The sequence below is a fragment of the Aaosphaeria arxii genome, assembly GCF_010015735.1.
Source record: "Aaosphaeria arxii CBS 175.79 unplaced genomic scaffold BU24scaffold_2, whole genome shotgun sequence".
NCBI classification, from domain to species: Eukaryota; Fungi; Ascomycota; class Dothideomycetes; order Pleosporales; genus Aaosphaeria; species Aaosphaeria arxii.
In genome coordinates, this window is record NW_022983475.1 from 4995297 (window position 1) to 5014644 (window position 19348).

The window sequence follows — 19348 nt, forward strand, 5'->3', positions numbered from 1 at the left end:
ATTCGTTCCACAGCGTTTTCCCATCGCAACGGTCTCTTCCTCCCTGGATGGCGATCGCGGGATCATGCTACCATGGTTGAGAGTGCGGGAAGAACCATTCCATGCCATGCCTTCTCCCGATGATCTGGACAGGAGTATGTCACGGCAGGAAGTAGAAGTCAGTTCTGGCTGTTTTCACACGTGGGCGTCGCGTCGCGTGCTTGCTTTTTCCTGTTCTCCTTTCTGACTTACTGTCGTTTCCGGCTCTTGGGTCATTGGTCGCTCACGCTGGCCAGCTTTGCCCTCATACAGACACTGATGCGTGATAAGGTGGTGTGCGACCTTATCAAGGCGTGGGGCGACGTTCCCACGGCTCGATATTAATGGCACTTTGGTGTACGTCCTTCGCCTGTCAGGGGTTTGTGTCCATCTCGATGCTGATGTACTATGTTATAAAGGCCAACGACTCGCTGAGTGACTTTGTGAACGAAGATGTATTGGCAACTTCAAAACTAGAGGGAACTGAGGCCCTTTTATTCAGGTTGGAAAATCACGCCACCTGCAGCTTCGTACCCGGTACATAGCTATGCGCGTGCAATATGCTGGGACTTCTATTCTTGGGTCATCCAGCCAGCTACAATTTCACCAGAGCGTCCGTGTTTATATGTTCTCCGATTAATGATTTTCAAAATACATAGTTCATTACATATTTAATGGAATAAAATAGGATAAGTGAGCTGTGTGAGAGACACTGCAATATTGGTCACGTGATGTGAATGTCAAGATCACGTTTTCATAGATTGTGGCTCTTTGTCATACATCATAAATCTTCGAGAAAATGTTCACATTTCAAAAACTCTTCTCAAAACCACTCGAGATTTAATAAGAAAAAAATGAGTTCATGTATATACGCTATCGTCAGGGTGCTTTAGGCATCACCACTCATTGAATCGTGAACTCTCCACTAGTACCTTCAAACTGGGAGATCTTCCCTCCCACCGCTTTCGAATCGCCATAGTATTTGATTCTGTACGTTCCGCTTCCTGGACTTGCAATTCCCGTATCCCATGTGATCTTGACGTCACTCGTTCCTGTCAAGCCATTGACTCTCTTCCATTCATACACGACTTCCCAGTCTTTATCGTTGCGAATCTGCGTCCAGGTGTTTCCGTCTGCCTTCTTCTCAACGGCAACAAAGGTACCTTCAAGACGCAGGTTGTTTCGTGGATTTGCGCCCACGAATGTCACCGATATTTTGGCCCCTGCAATATAGCTAGGTCCTGCGTTCGTTTGAACGTCGCCAAACTTCTTGCCAAGTGGTGCACCATCGTAAACAACGCCTGTGATAAGCGAAATGCTTCGATTCCTATTGTCGGCAGGAGTAGGACCAGCGGGATTGCTGCCTTGCACATCATCGGCAAGGTACGGCAGGTAAGTGAGCGTTGAGTTGATGTACGCGTTCAGCGTATGTGGGCCGTAGAGCGTGGAAGCGCCTTCGTACCTCTGAATGCCGTACTCCTCCTCAGTAGTGATATAATGACCGTACGTGTTGGCTGGTCCGCCAATGACCACTATTGGCGAAGATGCGATCTTCGAGGAGACTACCTTGTTGTAGACAGCCTCCCGCCATCGTCTGCCAGACATTGTAGTTGCTTCACCAGGTGTTACAATGATGATCAGTTGACCAACGCGCAGAACTTGGATGTCTACAATGTTAGGTGACCAGTCGTAAGGGGTCTTTGCCTCTCCAACATTTAGCAGTACAGGTTTCGGGTACTGACATGCCTTCTGCTTTGCTGAAGGCGGAGCGATGGCGCTACCGACTACATTCCAAAAAGGATTGCTCGGTGCACCAGGATCATTCTGCACGAAATCGAATGCACCAGGTCCGTCCGTAGTGCCTGCTGCAAAAGAGTTGCCGAGCGCAGCTGGGCATGTATGCACAGTGGAACCATTTGGATGGGTAAAATTGAAGTTGGAGAAGTCAACGAAAGTGTGGAACGAGCGAACAGCTCCTGTGATCGATGTGAGGCCGGAGTTAGCATTGTAAATCTGGAGCGCTCCATCGGATTGGCGTTTTCCAATCTCGTAGCAAGACTTGGCACCGCCATCATTCAAACCAAAGAACGGCCCGCGTCCATGGCAATCTTGAGATTTCCCACCACAAGTGCTATCTTCAAATTTACATTCTTGGTTAGACCCATCTTCGCACCAGGCACCGAGCACATTGGGGCTCGTGTCACCGACATTGGCTTGAGAGAATCCGGCAACGAAACCAGGTGCTGCGTTCAATGCACCTGCATTTGCTTGAGCCTGTTGTTCAAAAAGGTAGGCTGCGACACCTTTGTTGTCCGCGGCGACAATTGTTTGATTGCCAAGCAAGGAAGTGCCGTGTACGGCAAACCAATTTAGAACTCCGATATGCTTCCCGTCGCTGACTCTGGTAAACTTAAGCAGAGTCATAGTCTTATCGACATTGTCGGGATAGCGGTCTCTTTCTTCTTTCGGATTAGCGAGGTAGGCATACAGACTTCGGTTGATATTGGCATTGGAGATCTTCGTAGTTCCCGAGCTGATCGTCCCGACTGTGATCCCCTCGTGGGCTCGCTTGATCGACAGCAAAGTACCATCCACGATGGCTTGGTAACTCTGTTTATCAAATCCCAAGCTGGTAATCTGAGGTAGGAGGTAGTTCAGCCAAGCTCCTGGGCCAGAATGGCTGTGCGTTCCAGTAACGGCCACATTATTCTTTCCATAGATAGCGTATTCAGATCCCAGGTTCTTGAGGCCTTCCAAGACACCATTACGAATCGCGGTATCCCCGGTCGCAGTATCTAGCACCAGGTATACTATTCGGTCCTTGGGATCGCTCGGATTGCCAATGATGAATGCACGGGAGTAGAGCCGTTGGCGGAGGCCAGTTCCAATCTGCGAAGAGTTCGCATAGCCCATAAGATTGAGCTCGACCACGGGTCTAAGTGCTGGTTAGCTGAAATCCCTGGTCCGAATTCTCCCTTGGGGCTAGAGCATATATGAGAATTTACCCTGTGATATCGGCCTTTCCAACGCCGATCAGATACTGTGAAGGATCATCGACATTGACTCCAGCTTGCTTCCCATTGTAGAAATGGGTCTGTTGAAATTCTCGGTGCTTGTCCTGGTCTAGTCGCAAATGCCAGAAATCGACCTGAGGGAATCCGAGCTGTATGACCAGTTCGCAGATAATCAGCGAAGCAACCAGGGCGGCGCCTATAGCAACCACAATATGCGAGCGTGCCATTCTCGCTGTTAGAGATAGAATTCGGAGGAGAAATGCGATAGTGCTGTACGCAGCATCGAGCGGGCGTGGTGCTGGGGCTTTATCAGACTACCCTCAACCGACTACTGGGGCAATACCCAGGATGGGAGAGGATGGCAAAGCTGCGCGTCGCGTGGATAAAGGTCTCGGAGGATTGGATGGGAAGGTGGCTCAGGTAGCTAGGGTAGCTAGGGGCGATGTTTGAAGAGACGTGGATTCATTGGCCGGGCGGTTCAATGAGCTGTCCAGAAGAGGCAGCCTCGAACTTCGATAGAAGGGCTTCTGCGGGGGTTTTGAGGGGGGTTCGGAGAGGCACGAGAGGGTGGTGAAAGCTACTCGTGGAAAGTTTGTAAGAGTTCAAGCGTGTGCAAGAGTGTGCATACCATCCAGGGCAGAGGCGGATGAGGGCGGCGGATGACGTCCCATCTGGCCTATTATTATCGTTATCGAGTATCACGAGCAATGATTGGTCAGGTGCTAGGCTGTGATGGGTTTAGTCAGGTTTCCTCCATCCCATCTCATGCACAGGCCATCCCCGTCGCATGCCATCCCAAGTCTCTACCAACTTAGTTGAGTGGCAGAAGAATTAATTGAACTTCCTCTTTCCCTCACACCGCACCACCACCCATTCTCCTCAGCGCCAATTCAATCTCCACAACTCCGTCGCTATGCCTCTAATCAACGAATACTACGAATCTCTTCCCTGTACGTGCAGTTACCCCAATATACTCAACCTTTTCCCCTTCTCCATCCCCTCCTTCTAGTCCGGAAACTTCCCAATCTCCGAGGCGCATAGGATCTTATGCATAGTGACTGGCCCTTCTCAATAGTCTACTAATTCCCCATCACTACAGACGTTGATGCGCCTCCCAGCGAGAACGCCATGTCCGCCGCGCGAGCGCAAATTGAGGCCGACATGAAGAGCGCGGGTGTCGACCCAACCCAACTCCATCCAGCCCTCATCCCATCCGCATCGTACACACCTACATTTTCGCCTGCCATCGAGCAGGAGCACGCACGCATCCAGGCCGACGCGGGTTCAAAGCTCTCTGCTATCGACTCAAAGCGCTACCAGGAGCCCGAGAAACCTTCCAATACGACTCCTACCTCCGATGAGGACAAGCCAGAGCTCCTCCAGCAATGGAACGCTGCTCTGAGGCAGGCATACACGAGCTCTGAGTACCTCCAGGCGCGATCAACGCAGCTGGGATTGCTGGAGAAATTTGGCAAAAACGCTTGGTTGACTGGCAATTTTCAGCTGGAGAACATTCTGAAGGACATCGAGACTGAATTGGCCCAAGTGAGGAAGCAACAAGAAGACATCGACGCCCTGCAGCGTTCTCAACAGGAGGCTGTGCGTGGCGAATTCACAACATTGGAAGAGACCTGGAAACGTGGCGTAGGCAGAGTCCTGGAGACTGAGGTTGCCGCTGAGGGGCTCAAGCAGCAGATACTTGAGCGAAGGAGGGCTGGCGCTGTTTAAATCCGTTGGAAGGACGCGAAAGGCATTTGCATTGTTCTCTTGGTTTTCAAGACAGTACTGGGATGCAGAAAAGATGATGGATTGATCCAGTAGAACAGGCGCTATATGATGGAGAACCAATGATACCCCCAAAATGTTTTCTTGATACAGCTTCAATATCTCAACGGCCTGCAATCAAACATGTTTTGCTATGGGGCGAGCTTATGCGGTAATATACAAGATGTCCACGACAGTAGGAGCTGTCCCAGATTTTTACAATTTGGCAGCAACAAGAGCACCTCCATCCAAGGCGATCGTTGCACCGTTGACCCAGGCTCCCGCACGGCTTCCGAGCCAGATACACGTTCCCGCGACGTCCTCGGGGCTTCCAATACGTCCAAGAGGGACACCACTCTCGATTACATCCTGAAACTTCTCTAGAGTAGCTTTCATCATTTTGCTCTGGAATGGCCCGCACGCGATGGTGTTGCTCGTGACATGTCTCTTGCCAAGATGGCTAGCCAGCACCCTGCTCAAATGGTGCAGTCCAGCTTTGGATGCAGAGTACGCGAACGTCTCCAGGGCCGGAACGCGAAGTCCATCAACGGAGCCAATATTGATAATCCGCGACGGGTCTGTGCTCGATGCGGCCGCCTCCAGAAGAGGAGTGACAGCCTGGGTGAGCTGGAATACGCGCTTGAGATTGAGGTTCAGGACTCGATCCCATGCAGCGCTGGGATAGGTATCATATGACTCTCCCCAGTTGCTGCCGCTGTTATTTACGAGGATGTGGAGCTCTAGATCTTCGTTAGCCTCGCGGTGAGCCACAATAATAGATTTCGGTTTTCATACTCTTCTCTCTCCTGCCAAGCTCCTCTGCAAGGTTCTTGATATCCTCCTCCTTGTAGAAGTCCGCGGTAATGTAATCCGCCTTGCCCTTACCGAGCGCATTCAAGTCTTTGCAAGCCTGCTCGCATGCCTTTGCGTCTCGGGACGATATGTAGACTTTCGCTCCATTGGCGACAAAGCCCTCTGATATCATGCGGCCAATTCCCTTCGCTCCGCCTGTGACGAGCACCACCTTGTCCTAGATGGTTGTGAGCACGTGGCGTGCTTGATAGTAGTAGCTAGAGAGAAACATACCTTGACACCGAAAAGATTCGAGACATCCATCTTGCTTGTGTATGTAGAATTACGATATCAAAATGGTAGAGGAAGAAATTTAAAGGGAAGAGCTTGGAGTTGAATAATGATCGAAATGCCGGAGTCCCTCTTGAACCCCGGGAATCTGGGGAGATGTACCGAGGCTCGGCGGGACGTTATTCCATCCCCGGGCTTCAGGTATACTCCTTTTATAAGATCGAAGGTGAAGTGAAGGTTGATCTCTGATCTCATCGCTTTGTTCTGGAAAGACCAGATTATTAATCCTAGCATCTGAAGTTTAGATAAAATCGCCTGAGACCGGATCGGTTCGTGTTTGGAACGCCGGAATCCGTTGTTGCTTGGCGCGGCTACATTTACCATCCGACTACCGTCTTCTCTTTTGCTCACTATTGTATTATGTGGTTCTCAATCGCAAGAGTTGGATTTTCTCCTTACTAAGAAATCATTTTCATGTTCACGGTCACAAAAAAGTATTCACTTGAGCCATTCTCTAGATAGGATTGAGTTGTTGGAATTATAGGAACAGTACTCCGAGTTCAAGATAGATTGAAGAACGCCGAATATATCGTACATCAGCGGAATCATTCCTTCATATAATCCGTTCAAGAGAAACCATACATAACCGGCACAGCGGTTCGTTCCGCTGCTTTCTTTCCACATTTATCTAAACCAAGACCGGTGTTGTCCACCTTCCCCACATCCTGTATCATCCCGTACGTCTACTTACCTTTTCAATCAATAAAACATGCTAGAAAGCCGTGAACTAACCGCGCCCAAACCCTGTAACGCATTGATATGTATCAGTGTACTTAAACATGCATTCAATGAAGCGGTTTGCTATTCGTCTTCAACATCCGATCCGTTTCAGTCAAAAGAAAAACGAGTGCACCCACTACCCCTGCAACGGTACGACAGTATGTCACCCGTACCCGTCCAAAAAGTTATATAAATCCCGTTCCCGAGAGTACCTCCAACTTCCGTGCTGCTCTGTCTCCCCATCCCTATCCTCACTTTCATACAACCAACTCCCAACGTCGACATCAACTCCTTAATTGCTTAACTCCTTCCCTCCACCCACACAGTCTACTTGTAACGTGACAATCAACAAATACTCTCAAAATGGCACCCCTTCGAATCGGTGTGCTCATCGTCCCCCCAATCCAACTTCTCGACATAAGTCCCATCGATCTCCTAGCCATGCTAAAGCGCTCCTACTTCGAAGCCTGCAATCGTCCCGCGGAACTAGTCGCCCAAGCCATCCCGGACGAGGACCTCCAGATAACCTACATCTCGCTCTCGGGGCCCAGCACCAGCGCTTCGACGACGGCTGCGTTGGATCTCAAGGTCGACGCGGGCCTCGACGACCCGAGCGTCGCGCCGGGGAAGCTCGACATCTTGCTTATTCCGGGCCCACCGCCGGGTTTGAGGCCAGAGGAGGAGGTGCTGGATTTTGTGAGGGCGCATGTCGAGAGTGGGGTTGAGCTGCTGACGATTTGTACGGGGGTGTTTGTGGCGGCGTTTGCGGGCGTGTTGAACGGGAAGAGAGCGACTGGTACGAGAGGGGTTAAGGGTCTGCTCGAGGAGAGTTTTAAGGAGGTGAAGTGGGAGGATAAGAGATATGTTAATGATGGGAAGATCTGGACGTCTGGTATGTGCCACCCTTTTACGATTTTTCAAATTTCCGATGTGAAGAGCCAGATTCTAACCGTCGGAACAGGTGGAATTACGAATGGAATGGATATGATGGCCGTTTATTTGCGCCAACGTTGGCCGGGAACTCTGTCGGAGATTGTTTTGTCCCAAGCGGATGTCGAACCCAGGCCAGCAGATTATGGATCTTAGAAAAGACCACCACTTCTAAGGTCGTTCGCTTGCTTAACATGGGTTCCAAGGGATTGATGAAGCAAAAATATGTTCGAGAAATCTCTTGTATGACTTGTTTGTACAGTTGCGTTGCGGTCCTCTAAGGGGAATAATGTGAGGAAAATTCTAGCCCGTTCTATGCGGTGCATGGTTTACGTATTACAATGATGTACAAAGGGAAATGATATTTTTAGGACATCTACAGGTGAGTGGAAACAAGGAAAAGAGGAAAAGGGTATCATCATGCTCAAATGAACAACAACCTTCAGGCCAATGACTACTGCGGTGCACCCATGGCCTGCAACCGTGCCAACTCCCAATACACACCTTTGCTTGCAACCAACTCATCGTGGCGTCCCTTCTCCACAATCTTGCCTTGGTCGAACACAAAGATCACATCGGCGTGCTGAATAGTACTAAGACGATGCGCGATAGCAATAGTAGTTCTTCCTTTTGCAGCGGCATCGAGAGCAGCTTGAACAACGCGCTCGGAAGAACTGTCCAAAGCTGATGTAGCTTCGTCAAGAAGGAGGATTTTAGGATCGCGTAGGAGTGCGCGAGCGATGGCGATGCGCTGGCGTTGACCACCAGAGAGAAGGGCACCTTTCGCGCCGACTAGGGTGTTGAAACCGTCGGGCAGTGAGGTGATGAACTCGTAGATGTTTGCGTCTTTGCAGGCACGCTCCACAGCTTCATCCGAGACATCCTCTTTATCGGCCAAAATATTCTCCCGGATTGTCCCTGTGTAGAGTATAGATTCTTGCGAGACAATGGCCAACTGCGATCGGTAATCTTGTATGTTGTATTCGCGCAAATCAACGCCATCCACAAGCACCGCTCCGGATGTTGGGTCGTAAAAGCGCTCCAATAGTGCCATAACAGTAGACTTTCCACTGCCGCTGGCGCCGACAAGAGCAATGAACTGTCCTGGATCAGCGGTGAGGCTGACGTCACGAAGAACCTTGTGATCTCGTCGGCCAGGGTAATGAAAGCGCACGTTCTGTAGCTCGACACTTCCTTGCAAGCTATCGATCTGTTTGCCCTCTGTTGACCAAGAGTCAATCTTCGGTACCCTGTTCAAGAAGGTCTTGAGCAACTGTGCGGCGTCGCGGGCCTCGCCCATATCAGGAGCAAATGAAAATATAGCTCCAGCGGAGTTGGCACCGTTGATGATCGCGGAGTAGACAATGAAGAACTGTACAACAGTGTACTCCATGCTCAACATGAGGCCTCCTCCATACCAGAAGACCAGGGCAAAGATGAATAAGGACAGACCCTGTGAGAGCGCATAGAGTATTGCCGAGATGTGGGTGAAGCGCATGTTGCCAACCGCTTGTTCACCCAGCTTCTTGCGGTACTGCTCCAGAAGGTGTGTCTCGAGTGAGAGAGATGAGACTGTTCGAATGGACGACGCAGCCTCGCAGGCAAAAGCAGCAGCGTCGGTCGATTCTTTGGTGCGCTTCTCCATGCGTATGAGAGCCTGGAAGTTGGTCAGTGATTTGTGCCCTTAACAGTCATGGAGGGCAACATACATAGAATCTGAAGTAGCCGCAAAGGAGTAGAATCGGGATTGTTGAAGTGCAAACCAGCGCAAGCTTCCAACCAAAAGAAAGACCAACAATCACAGCAACGACTACGGAAGCCCCGGCATTGATGATAGATCCCAATGTAGACCCACTGACACCTGCTAACCGGTTGGCCTCGGTGGATAGAAACGTTGCTAGAGAACCCGAAGTAACAGTATCACCATCGAAAAACTCAATGTCCTAGAAGGATTGTCAGTCATTTAGAGAAAGAATGATAACTACGATCAGACATACTTGGCGGAGTACAGAGCTGAAAGCCTTCTCGCGGACGCGAGCAATAAGGCGACTGTTTGATCGTTAGTAGGTTTCGTAGTTGAATAGGGCCTGTTCACTTACGCTGATCCTCGAGACAAAGCAGCTCCTTGCAAGAAGTAGAGTATCCAAGTAACAATGCCCAACATGAAGAACATCCAGCACCAAAACTTAACATCGTGGCCGCCATTTGTTAGTTCTGGTGCCAGTAGTGACGTGATTGAATTACCCAGGAAAATGGCCTGTATAGCTGGTGTCGCGCCTGCGAGGAAGCAGAAGGTAAATCCAGCAATAAGCAGCATATGCTCGCCGTCATTCATCTGCCAGCTGAACTTTATCAACTCCCAAGTTGTCTCTTTCTTTTCTTTGCCCATGATAGATGCCTTGACTGACTCCGGCCTAGTGGTGGCTGTTCGTACAAGCTCCAATTTTTCAGCGTCAGAAACAACCTGGCCATTTCCATCTTTGGTGGCATTTTGAGCTCCAGGATGAATATGCGAAGTAAGTTCTTGGGCCTGCACGAGGCTGTGGTAAACGGTTCCGAGAGCTAGAAGTTCGTCGTGCGTGCCTTGTTCGACGATCCTACCCTTGGCCATTACTACGATATTATCGGCGTTCTTGATTGTGGAAAGACGATGGGCGATGACGATGGTGGTGCGGCCCTTAGATGCCTTGTCGAGTGCCTCCTGGACTGCGCTCTCTGATTTGGTGTCCAAAGCCGCAGTGGCCTCATCAAGAAGTAAAATTTTCGGATCCGATACGATGGCTCTGGCAATAGCAATACGTTGTTTCTGGCCACCAGACAGCAGGTTGCCGCGCTCGCCTACTTTGGTTTGAAATTTATCAGGAAGCTCGTCAATAAAGTTGTAAGCGTTGGCGATCTTGGCAGCTTGCTCGATGAGTTGCAGTTTAACTTCGTCCGCAGCCTTGGTTTGATTAGTTTGGCAGTGCTGGGGCGGCAAAGAGGACTTACATGTTCATGCTCGGTCCCAACAAGACCATGGGAAATACTTTCGTAGATTGTAGTACTGAACAAAACCGGTTCCTGGCTGACTATTGCCATTTGTCGTCGGAGCCATTTAAGATTCAGCGCGCTAACATCGTTGCCATCCAAGGTGACTTGGCCGGCCATGGGGAGATAAAAGCGTTCCAGAAGACCAAAGATCGTCGACTTTCCTGACCCTGAAGCACCCACAAGGGCGACTATCTTGCCGGGCTGTACCGTCAAATTGAAATCTTCTAGAACAGTCGTATCGGGTCGCGATGGGTAGATGTGCTTGACATTTTTGAACTCGATTACGCCAACATATTTTTCTGGTTTTAGGCCCTCCTCGCTTTCAGGATTGATCGGCGTTTCACGCTCTATAGTGTTGAAAACCTTGGTGGCAGCGGCGACAGCAGAGCCAAAGGCTGCAATGTGTGGAAGGGTGTGACCAATGGAGATTCCGGCTATCATAGACGACATGACAACCGTGAGAATTTGCGCTACGCCGAGCTCCCCAGACTGCAAGAACCTGTGACCCTGCCAAAATGCTAGAGCATATTGCAGATTTAGCACGCCCATCATGCCCGCAATCATCGACGTGAGCCAGAATTTTCCGCGAAAGTCAAAGGCAGACGCCCTGTCAAGGAATGTCTTGTACTTGGTCTCGTGACGCTTCTGCGTTCCGTAAGCAGTGACATTTCGCGAGGATGAAATGACTTCTTCGGCCAAGGTCCCTGCTGTGGCATATTCGTCGATAGATTTTGTTTGGTTGATCTGCATGTTTCGACCATTCACGCCCATCATAGCCGCGATCGCAACGGTGGCCGAGAACATGATGAGTGTGAGTTTCCAGGAGCGAATGAATCCAACGAGCAGCGCAGCGATAAACATGGACACTCCACTGACGAAGAGGCCGATCTTCTGACCAATTCCATCCTGGACTAAATTCATATCTACGCCATAGCATTAGCAAGCGGTGAGTATGGTAGTCGTTTGCAATAATCACCAGAACTGATTCTTGTCGTAATCTCTCCGGATCCTAGGAAGTCAAAGAAGGCAATGTTCTGGCGGAAGATAGCTCTCAAGTACAACTCTCGAATCTGTTGGGTGATTTTCTCTCCTGTGTGGGAAAAGCCGATGATGCTGAAGTACACAAAGACAATGCTGGCAATACCTGACAACGACAATGATTAGACTTTTATTTTTGAAACATCAATAGGTCTGGACTCACCGAGATAGACGAAATACAGACTGAACGTATTGATTTGGTGCCTGAAGTGGGCCGCAGCAACAGCATCCACCGAGAAACTCGTGAAGGTTCCAGCGAAATTTCCATACACAAGGGTCATCAATGGCATCACAACTCCGGCACCGATGGAGGCCACAAAGGAGGCGAACATGATGAGGCGTTCTTTCTTGTTCGCATACCTGAACAAGGAGAAGTAGCCAATGCTCATGCTTGGAACATGGGTCTGCTTTTCTATGATGGCCTTCTCCTGTTCGCTGAGTCCCGCTGTAGCCTCGACGGGCAGCTCCTCGGCAGACGAAGCGCCCTTTTCATTATTGACGACTTCAGCAGCCATCGCGGGCTGACTTGATCGAACAGTATCTGAGGAGGTTAGTGAAGAATACAAAAGAGAGAAAAAGAAAAGAGGAGGACGAAAACAAGAGAGGATGGATTCGAAGGAACGCTGAGCCTCGGCCACGCGGGTTGGGTGGGGACTGGCCGATGGTGTGGCTCTGATCAAGGCACTAATCACTCCATACACGGCAACAAACTTACCCTTGTGGTAACCGGGTGTTCGTTAGCGAAAGCGAGGCCGCCAAGCAAGAATAAGCAATTGTGAGTACAATTTAACGCAAGCGATTGTTATGGTGGGTGTGTATTATGTGCGTCTCATTCGTCAAAGTACTGCGTACGGGTGGCTAGTGTTTCTCACGTTGCTCCCAGTACTTGTAGTACTCGTACTCGAAGCGTAGTACCAGTAACTAATGCGAACTCTCTGGAAGCTGCTCTACCCTGGCTCACTCGAGCGAGAGGAGTAAGACGCGCAGAGGGTTTTTAAGAACAAGTTGCCAATTGAGATGAAGAAGATGAGGGAGGGCAGGGCCGGGTGAGATGGTTGGCGACCTTCTTAATGGAGGAAAATAAGGATAGAACGGCCCAGAAGGCGATCCTAAGCGCGATGCGGGTTGCAGGACAAGAGCACCCGCTCCCAACTATATATGTGGACGGTATGAGTACTCGTACGGCATGAGTACTATTAGCGAGTTGTCCAACACATATGAGTGAAGAAATGCGAAGTGTAGGAAAGAGACGGAAATTGTTGAACTGTTCTTTCCGGACGAAGTCACCGGCACGATGCAAGAATATACGCGGTGTGTCTGCCTAAACGGACAGGATTCACGGGAACAATTCGATTCTAGCGGCTGGCCTGATATGAGATCAATCGCAGGGAAGGTACCTAGTGTCTCCAACATGTCACCGGAATGAGTGAGATGCAATAGGCGGAGGCAAGCCGCGTATAATACGAGAGCGACACGCAATAGGCGGCGATGAAGAGTGGCGTCAACCGATTAAGAGGAGGGATCCGACTGCATGAAAAGGGGCAAAGACGGTGGGGGAGGGGGTGAGAGAGAAGTGGAGAGTGGAGTGGAGACTCAAGAGCGGGTGGACAGCGTATTGTTACTGTAGTGTACTTGGTACTCTGTAAATACTTGTAAATTCTCATAACTACAGCGTGTACGGAGACCGAAACGGCGACCATGAGAGCTAATAATTACTGATATTCATAGTTAGTGTTTTGTACATTATACCCGTAGCTTGAGAGACGACTTGAATTCATCCCATGAAACACGTTTGCTTGTGGCTGGAAACGTAGAATTAGATAGACGATTGCGGACAAGAACACGACCTGGGGGGCATTGGGAGCGGATGGTCGGAGGGTGAGAGAAGGAGGACGAGGAAGACAGAAGGGAAAGAGTCTAGAATGATACTCCATGCGGAAAGATACGACGGATACGAGGAATGAATCGTCGGAACATCGGCGTCCCGTCTTGCCGTCTTGCCGCTTGGACGTAAACCAAACCATCTCAGGTTAGTCACTTCCCTCATTTCACTCACGCCAAACCAACCTCGTCGCATGGGAACGAGTCCGTAACAGCTCGCTTCGCATTCGGATTGGCTCATACCATTCATTCAGTGTCAACCATTGTCTTCCAATTTCAACCACTCCACTCTCAAACCTTGACGTAGTGTTAATGCTACTCACTCGTACACGATACAATATAGGTATGTACATTTCTTAGCCCTTGGTGCATAGAGTGCCTTACCCGCTTCGCGTTACAGACATGAACCAAGAAGGCTTAACACAGACAAGCAATGCATCTCCTGAACGTCCATGTCGTTAATATATACATGTTATTCCATTCATCTCTGTTAATCATCTACAAATACTTTGCCATCAACTCTTTCACCTTCCCAAGATCCAGTGCCTCCACAGTCGCGCCATGTCCTGCCATCGTCTCTGCCATACACACTGCATTCAGGATCGATTCCTCGACCGCATCTGCTGCTGATTCGAATAGTGCATTAATCGTCTGATCATCGACCATCTCGATTCCCACTTCCCTGGGTGACCATGGATTGACCTTTTTGCTGTTGGCGGTCACAGTCTGCACGTCTAGATGGTTTCCTGTCGAGAACGCCAGGAATATGTCCCCTGACGGATTTGTACCCCAGCCTCCGACCCTTGACAGGCCGACCGTCGCCCTCTTCGCAAGGCGCTGGAGTTGGGTAGGATGTAGGGGTGCATCGGTGCCCAAGATGACGATGATGCTCCCGTCCTTCTTATCCTTTGCTTTTGCGATCTGGAACAGCAGCTGAGATTGTGCAAGTAGCTCTGGGTCATCCGGATTCTCTCTCGCTTTCCTCTCCTGCTCCTCGTAGATCAGCCGGCCGATTGGTGCACCAGATATCTTAAAATCTCGCATTGCACCGTAGTTCGCTTGCACCAAGGCAGCAACTGTATAAGTCTTATCATTGTCCGCGGGTACGATGCGCGAGGATGACCCCGTGCCTCCTTTAAACCAATGACACAACATCCCCGTCCCACCCCCAGTGTTTCCTTCCTTGACGGGCTCACCGCTGGCTTCATCCATGCCTTTGATAATATGCTGAGGCGTCACTGCAAATTTGGTCACGTCGTGCAGGAATCCATCAAAGGTTTCCGCAACTACAGGAGTCAAGAACCAATCCACCTTCCCACTCTCGTCGGAGTGGTCACGAATGGCGTGTTCGTAAATCCCGTTGTATGCAGAGCCAACTCCAAAGCTTCCCGTGATCACAATGGGAGAATGCAATAGACCCGTCTCCTCGATCCAATGAGTCCCTGTCATCTCGCCGGATCCGTTGAACCGGAATATACCAGCAAAGCATGCTTTGGAGAACCAATCCTTGCGCGGCAGAATGGTAGTCACTCCAGTGTTGATAGAGTTTGGTGCTGCATTGGGATACTTTGGCGAAGAGTGGATGGATTGCGTAGAGACTAGCACTCCCGGGATGTCGGTCAGACTATTCTTAGATCCAGTATTGTATCGTCCGAGATAGACCGTCGGAAGCAAATCCCTGATCCGCTGACGAGGAACTTGGGCAGAAGTGGAACGTGAGGGAATTGAAGAAGACATGATTGAAACTATTAGATATCAAGCGTAATGAGGTAGTGGCCCTTCAAATTGAAGGACTCGAGTATCCTCTTATGTTCTTCAAGATGGATAGGATCGTTCATGTCCTTCCACATTTACGTTCACCAGCAATCCCTCGTCCTTCTGAAAGAAGGGTAGTATCGCCCAGCAAGCGGGGTATTGGTAAGAGTCACATCTAATCTCGCAGTGCGAAAGTAGGATCCACAATCAACACAACAAAGAAGACCCTACAACGCTGCTTCAATGATTTGCTTCAATTTGTGTAAGATTTACGAAGCAGTCAAGGGCTGAGGGAACCGGAGTCGAATTACTGTTGGAGTTCGTCCACAAGTTCGTCCCCAATAGGAAGGTGGTGCTTATGTGGGGCAAGTAAGGAGTCATACCTGAGGCAGAACGCGGTGCAATCAACCTAATAGCTTACCATCATAGGCAATGGAGCACATATACAATTAATCGAGGAGTCATACAGCACAGATATGTCGTATGTTCTAACAAAGACTCTTGCCCAAAACTACCCATCTCGCATAATCGAGCTATGCCGTAGCTACACGGCCAGGATTCAGCATCCTACAGTCAGGTTCACTCAGCCCGCTTTGGAACTTTTGGGACGAGCACCCAAGAGATACCCATTGCGACAATCAGTCCGACAAGCATAGGCTGCAGCACCTTCACTCCTGCTCGACTTGCTATTACGCCCGTCAAAGCAGGAAACAGAGAGCCACCTGCTTGGGCCAGCACAAACAAAAACCCTGGAAGTTCCGTTGTTAGCAAAATGATTCAAGTCCGTTCTTTCTATAGAAGAGGGTAGAAATACCTAGTGCCGTAGGTTGGATATGTTTCGGGAACAGTTTCGAAGCAATGCTCATCCCCGTTGCAAACAAAGGTCCAGAGAAGAACCCAAAGAATGATATCGTGATCGCGCTGCTGATCAGGTTTGGAACCAGCCAGAATATCAATTGCAGCGCAAGCATCAATACGCAATATCCCAGGGCCATCCTCCTCTCTCCATAGCGATACGTGGGTTCGGAAAGGAGGACTCGTCCAAGAAATGTCCCTACCCAGAGACCAGCCGGAACATATCCAACTTCGGGGAGTTTGCCATTTCGTGCCGAGATGAGGTATTCCACGATCCAGCCTCCGGCAGTGATGACTGTTCCAAGCATGAAGAAATAAAACATGGAGAGCAGGTACACTGATGGGTTTTTAAGTGTGTCCTTGATATCTTTGGTCGCATTCTTACTGCGACTGGTGTTATCTTCCGCAGCCAGCTGCTTGTGAATTTTCAGAGAGTCGCGGAATGCAATGAGCACTGCGATAGCATTGATGGTACCGATTCCGACCAAGAAAGTATAGAAGAGATGCCATTGTTGCGGAATGCGCGATGCGATGGCCGTGGCAACGAACGGCGCTACAAGGCAGCCGAGAGCATACATGGCGTGGATAAAACCAAGCCATCTATGCGCCCCTTTGATCGAGGTGACAAATGTGTTCGAATGGGCATCTTGAATACCCATACCGGTCGCTTGGCAGAAAAAGGTGACGACGAAGAGTCCAAATGGTGGACTCCAGAAGCGGAGCAGTTGGCCGATCAATTGTAGCACGGTACCAACGGTGAGTAGAGCGCCGAGATCAAGGTAACGAGACAAATGGCTGTTTGTCGAAGCCGCGAGAAGCCATCCCGCAAAAGACGATGCATATCTAATGGTTTGATAAGTATCAGTAAGTACAGCAACTAGGTGCTTAAAGATTGAAACTTACATGATGGCGACATATTCCGTTCCAACATGATACTTCCGGATTATGTACCTGGAACCTTATTAGCAAACGTATATTGTTATCCTTCAATTGAAGACCTACGGCGTAAGGGCACCAAGGCTACCATCGTTTACCCCTGAGAAGAAGAATGAAAAACCAGCAACACAGATCTTGATCATGTTATCCTTATTCAAAACTTTAGAATCATCCTGTGTGTCTCGGACTGGATCTCCGCTGCCAGGTTCATTGGGCGATGCTTGCATATCCCGCATTTCGACATCTTGTCGGTGTGGATCTATGTCATCCAACGAACTGGTCACCGCTGGTGCTGTAGAAGACATGCCGTCAGGGTCAGAGGGATCAAGGATAGATGGTCGATTGCCCCATGTGAAGACATGCAAGATGCGTACAAAGACAACTGTATGCGTGTGAAATTGATATATTGTTGGATTTCGCAAGCATCACTATTTAGAGAAAGGAAAGGCGGGGGATTGGCCTACTGATGGGGAAACTTCGGGGGCCTTTTAGCATACCAAGACACACGATGATGAGCAGATGCAATAGTTACATACGAGGTAATTGGCATGCAGAAGGAAGGAAATGGACTCCTAGCCCGATCTAGTATCTCTTCCACCGGACCGGAAAGACATTCATCTACGGAGTACTTCCTTGGATATAGGTACCTAGGTAAATATTTTACTTGTGATGTGTAATGTCAGTGACCGGTAACATGCACTCATGCTTACTTATCTACCTACTGTGTAGGTAGTTAGACATACAATAATAACATATCCATATGATAACAACAATTGGGAATCCGGGGTTTCGACCTAGTCGCAACTTGCACGTAACCGTTCGCATACCATCATCATTATTGGCGGTCCAAGCGATCCACTTAGAGTCCAAATCAAGGTGCAAGTGCTCGAGTTCCCAGGAGTTCCGCCACCTCGTCGGATTAGCCGGCCACCAATAATCCACTCTTGGCTCCAACCAGCTCTTACACTCCTCTTCTCCTACTAGAGTACAAAGCACAAGTAAGCGAACGTGCATGTGAGCATTGAGGCTGAGCAGTCACCAACAAGAAAAAACATCCCGATTCCTCCATCAACATCTTCGCCTTTTCTTTCTCAACCTCACCATTCCACCCTTCATACATTATTCACGAGCGGCTTTCTTCGACCCATCCGTGGCACGTCCCATTACTTGTAGATCGCCAGGCCGATCATCGAATCCGTCGCCATCGTCTGCCTAGCCCGGGCCATCCCTGGTAGACCCGACTGACATCATGGTCATCTTCGGCGGACTCGAATTTGTAGTGGGAGGTTATCTAGTCCATCGACATTATAAGAACAAAAACGAACAGAAGAAAAGATCTCAAGTGCAATACGGCCAGCAACATCGACAGAACACATATCCCGGGGCGATACAACAAGCGCAGCCACCACAGCAACAGGCAATTCCTCCTCAGCAATTAAAATATGCCTGTCATGGTGTGCAGCAGCAACCTCAAGTTCGGCCTGTCCCCCAGCAAAGGCCATATACAACTCAGGCGCTTCCAATACAGTCGAGACCATACCCTCAACACCCTTCGAATGCAGCTCAGTTCCAGCCACAAATACAGCCATTAAGTCGCGCCGATTCATTCGCAACCATATCTCATATGCCGGTTGCGAACGGCTTAACGCAACCTGAATTTATACCTCCTCTACCGACTCGACCCCAACATCTAAATTCAACACACCGCCACGGCCATGCAAACATGCCGCAACAGCAGCATCCGGTATATAACAACGCACATTTCAGCGCGTCAACTCCTGCCTTCTATCACCCTTCGAACGATGGGATCCAACGTCAAGAACCCCGTCCAGGCAGAGCAACGGTGGACGATGCTTCAGAAGCTTTCGGGTCTTCTTCGTCTACACATTACTCCGAATCTACTTTCCTTGGTGAACGGGACGATCCCCCACCACCTTATCGACCGTGACCCGACGATAAGACGACTCTTCTAAACCAGTTTTGATGCAGGCATCCAAGCACTTTCGCTTCGACACCGTGACGGTTTTTGTCCATGGTTTTTTCTTTACTAATACCTTTTTCCTCAGCTTTCCACTGATTCGGCAAGGCTCGAACGATTATCACAACGGATACCCTTGCTTGTCTTTTGCACAGACGATAACACACATTTCTAGTAATTGTTATAACTATTAAATTTCAATTGTCACTTGTGTCGATTTCCAGAATTGTACTTATCCTTGACACTCAATATAATCTGATCTTCCACTTCACACTTTTACACCGTT

The 19348-nt window shown here is 49.5% G+C and overlaps 8 protein-coding genes across 8 annotated transcripts; 3 read left to right on the forward strand and 5 right to left on the reverse strand.

Annotated features, from left to right (window-relative positions):
- Positions 1-860: 860 nt before the first annotated feature.
- Positions 861-3670, reverse strand: BU24DRAFT_490071 (Neutral/alkaline nonlysosomal ceramidase). Its single transcript, XM_033533686.1, has 2 exons — positions 3024-3670; positions 861-2953 (listed from the first exon to the last, which is right to left on the reverse strand). The coding sequence occupies exons 1-2, from the start codon at positions 3257-3259 to the stop codon at positions 922-924; spliced, it is 2268 nt and encodes a 755-aa protein (XP_033388629.1). The 5' UTR covers positions 3260-3670; the 3' UTR covers positions 861-921.
- A 275-nt stretch (positions 3671-3945) lies between these two features.
- BU24DRAFT_406866 (uncharacterized protein) lies at positions 3946-4760 on the forward strand (the record flags this gene model as incomplete). Its single annotated transcript, XM_033525783.1, has 2 exons — positions 3946-3982; positions 4132-4760. The coding sequence occupies 2 exons, from the start codon at positions 3946-3948 to the stop codon at positions 4758-4760; spliced, it is 666 nt and encodes a 221-aa protein (XP_033388630.1).
- Positions 4761-4821: 61 nt separating this feature from the next.
- BU24DRAFT_490073 (NAD(P)-binding protein) lies at positions 4822-6170 on the reverse strand. Its single transcript, XM_033533687.1, has 3 exons — positions 5883-6170; positions 5592-5826; positions 4822-5536 (listed from the first exon to the last, which is right to left on the reverse strand). The coding sequence occupies exons 1-3, from the start codon at positions 5910-5912 to the stop codon at positions 5013-5015; spliced, it is 789 nt and encodes a 262-aa protein (XP_033388631.1). The 5' UTR covers positions 5913-6170; the 3' UTR covers positions 4822-5012.
- Positions 6171-6762: 592 nt separating this feature from the next.
- Positions 6763-7745, forward strand: BU24DRAFT_448594 (class I glutamine amidotransferase-like protein; the record flags this gene model as incomplete). The annotated part of the gene is made up of 2 exons (XM_033530900.1): positions 6763-7551; positions 7621-7745. The coding sequence occupies exons 1-2, from the start codon at positions 7023-7025 to the stop codon at positions 7743-7745; spliced, it is 654 nt and encodes a 217-aa protein (XP_033388632.1). The 5' UTR covers positions 6763-7022.
- A 298-nt stretch (positions 7746-8043) lies between these two features.
- BU24DRAFT_340464 (P-loop containing nucleoside triphosphate hydrolase protein) lies at positions 8044-12172 on the reverse strand (the record flags this gene model as incomplete). Its single annotated transcript, XM_033523229.1, has 7 exons — positions 8044-9246; positions 9299-9532; positions 9587-9638; positions 9689-10530; positions 10578-11542; positions 11596-11763; positions 11821-12172. The coding sequence occupies 7 exons, from the start codon at positions 12170-12172 to the stop codon at positions 8044-8046; spliced, it is 3816 nt and encodes a 1271-aa protein (XP_033388633.1).
- A 1740-nt stretch (positions 12173-13912) lies between these two features.
- Positions 13913-15573, reverse strand: BU24DRAFT_136550 (peptidase family T4 protein). Its single transcript, XM_033521092.1, has one exon. The coding sequence runs from the start codon at positions 15273-15275 to the stop codon at positions 14037-14039; it is 1239 nt and encodes a 412-aa protein (XP_033388634.1). The 5' UTR covers positions 15276-15573; the 3' UTR covers positions 13913-14036.
- Positions 15574-15872: 299 nt separating this feature from the next.
- BU24DRAFT_342314 (MFS general substrate transporter) lies at positions 15873-17227 on the reverse strand (the record flags this gene model as incomplete). The annotated part of the gene is made up of 4 exons (XM_033523313.1): positions 15873-16042; positions 16108-16991; positions 17052-17099; positions 17151-17227. The coding sequence occupies 4 exons, from the start codon at positions 17225-17227 to the stop codon at positions 15873-15875; spliced, it is 1179 nt and encodes a 392-aa protein (XP_033388635.1).
- An 831-nt stretch (positions 17228-18058) lies between these two features.
- BU24DRAFT_419841 (uncharacterized protein) lies at positions 18059-19328 on the forward strand. Its single transcript, XM_033527312.1, has one exon. The coding sequence runs from the start codon at positions 18334-18336 to the stop codon at positions 19030-19032; it is 699 nt and encodes a 232-aa protein (XP_033388636.1). The 5' UTR covers positions 18059-18333; the 3' UTR covers positions 19033-19328.
- Positions 19329-19348: the final 20 nt, after the last annotated feature.

Bases quoted from the DNA above. Each gene is read 5' to 3' on its own strand.
- BU24DRAFT_136550 (XM_033521092.1), bottom strand. From the start codon at position 15,275: ATGTCTTCTTCAATTCCCTCACGTTCCACTTCTGCCCAAGTTCCTCGT.
- BU24DRAFT_419841 (XM_033527312.1), top strand. From the start codon at position 18,334: ATGGTCATCTTCGGCGGACTCGAATTTGTAGTGGGAGGTTATCTAGTC.
- BU24DRAFT_490073 (XM_033533687.1), bottom strand. From the start codon at position 5,912: ATGGATGTCTCGAATCTTTTCGGTGTCAAG. The intron at 5,827-5,882 runs GTATGTTTCTCT...ACAACCATCTAG, and splicing joins CGAATCTTTTCGGTGTCAAG to GACAAGGTGGTGCTCGTCAC. The intron at 5,537-5,591 runs GTATGAAAACCG...ACGAAGATCTAG, and splicing joins GCTTGGCAGGAGAGAGAAGA to AGCTCCACATCCTCGTAAAT.
- BU24DRAFT_490071 (XM_033533686.1), bottom strand. From the start codon at position 3,259: ATGGCACGCTCGCATATTGTGGTTGCTATAGGCGCCGCCCTGGTTGCT. The intron at 2,954-3,023 runs GTAAATTCTCAT...ACCAGCACTTAG, and splicing joins GGAAAGGCCGATATCACAGG to ACCCGTGGTCGAGCTCAATC.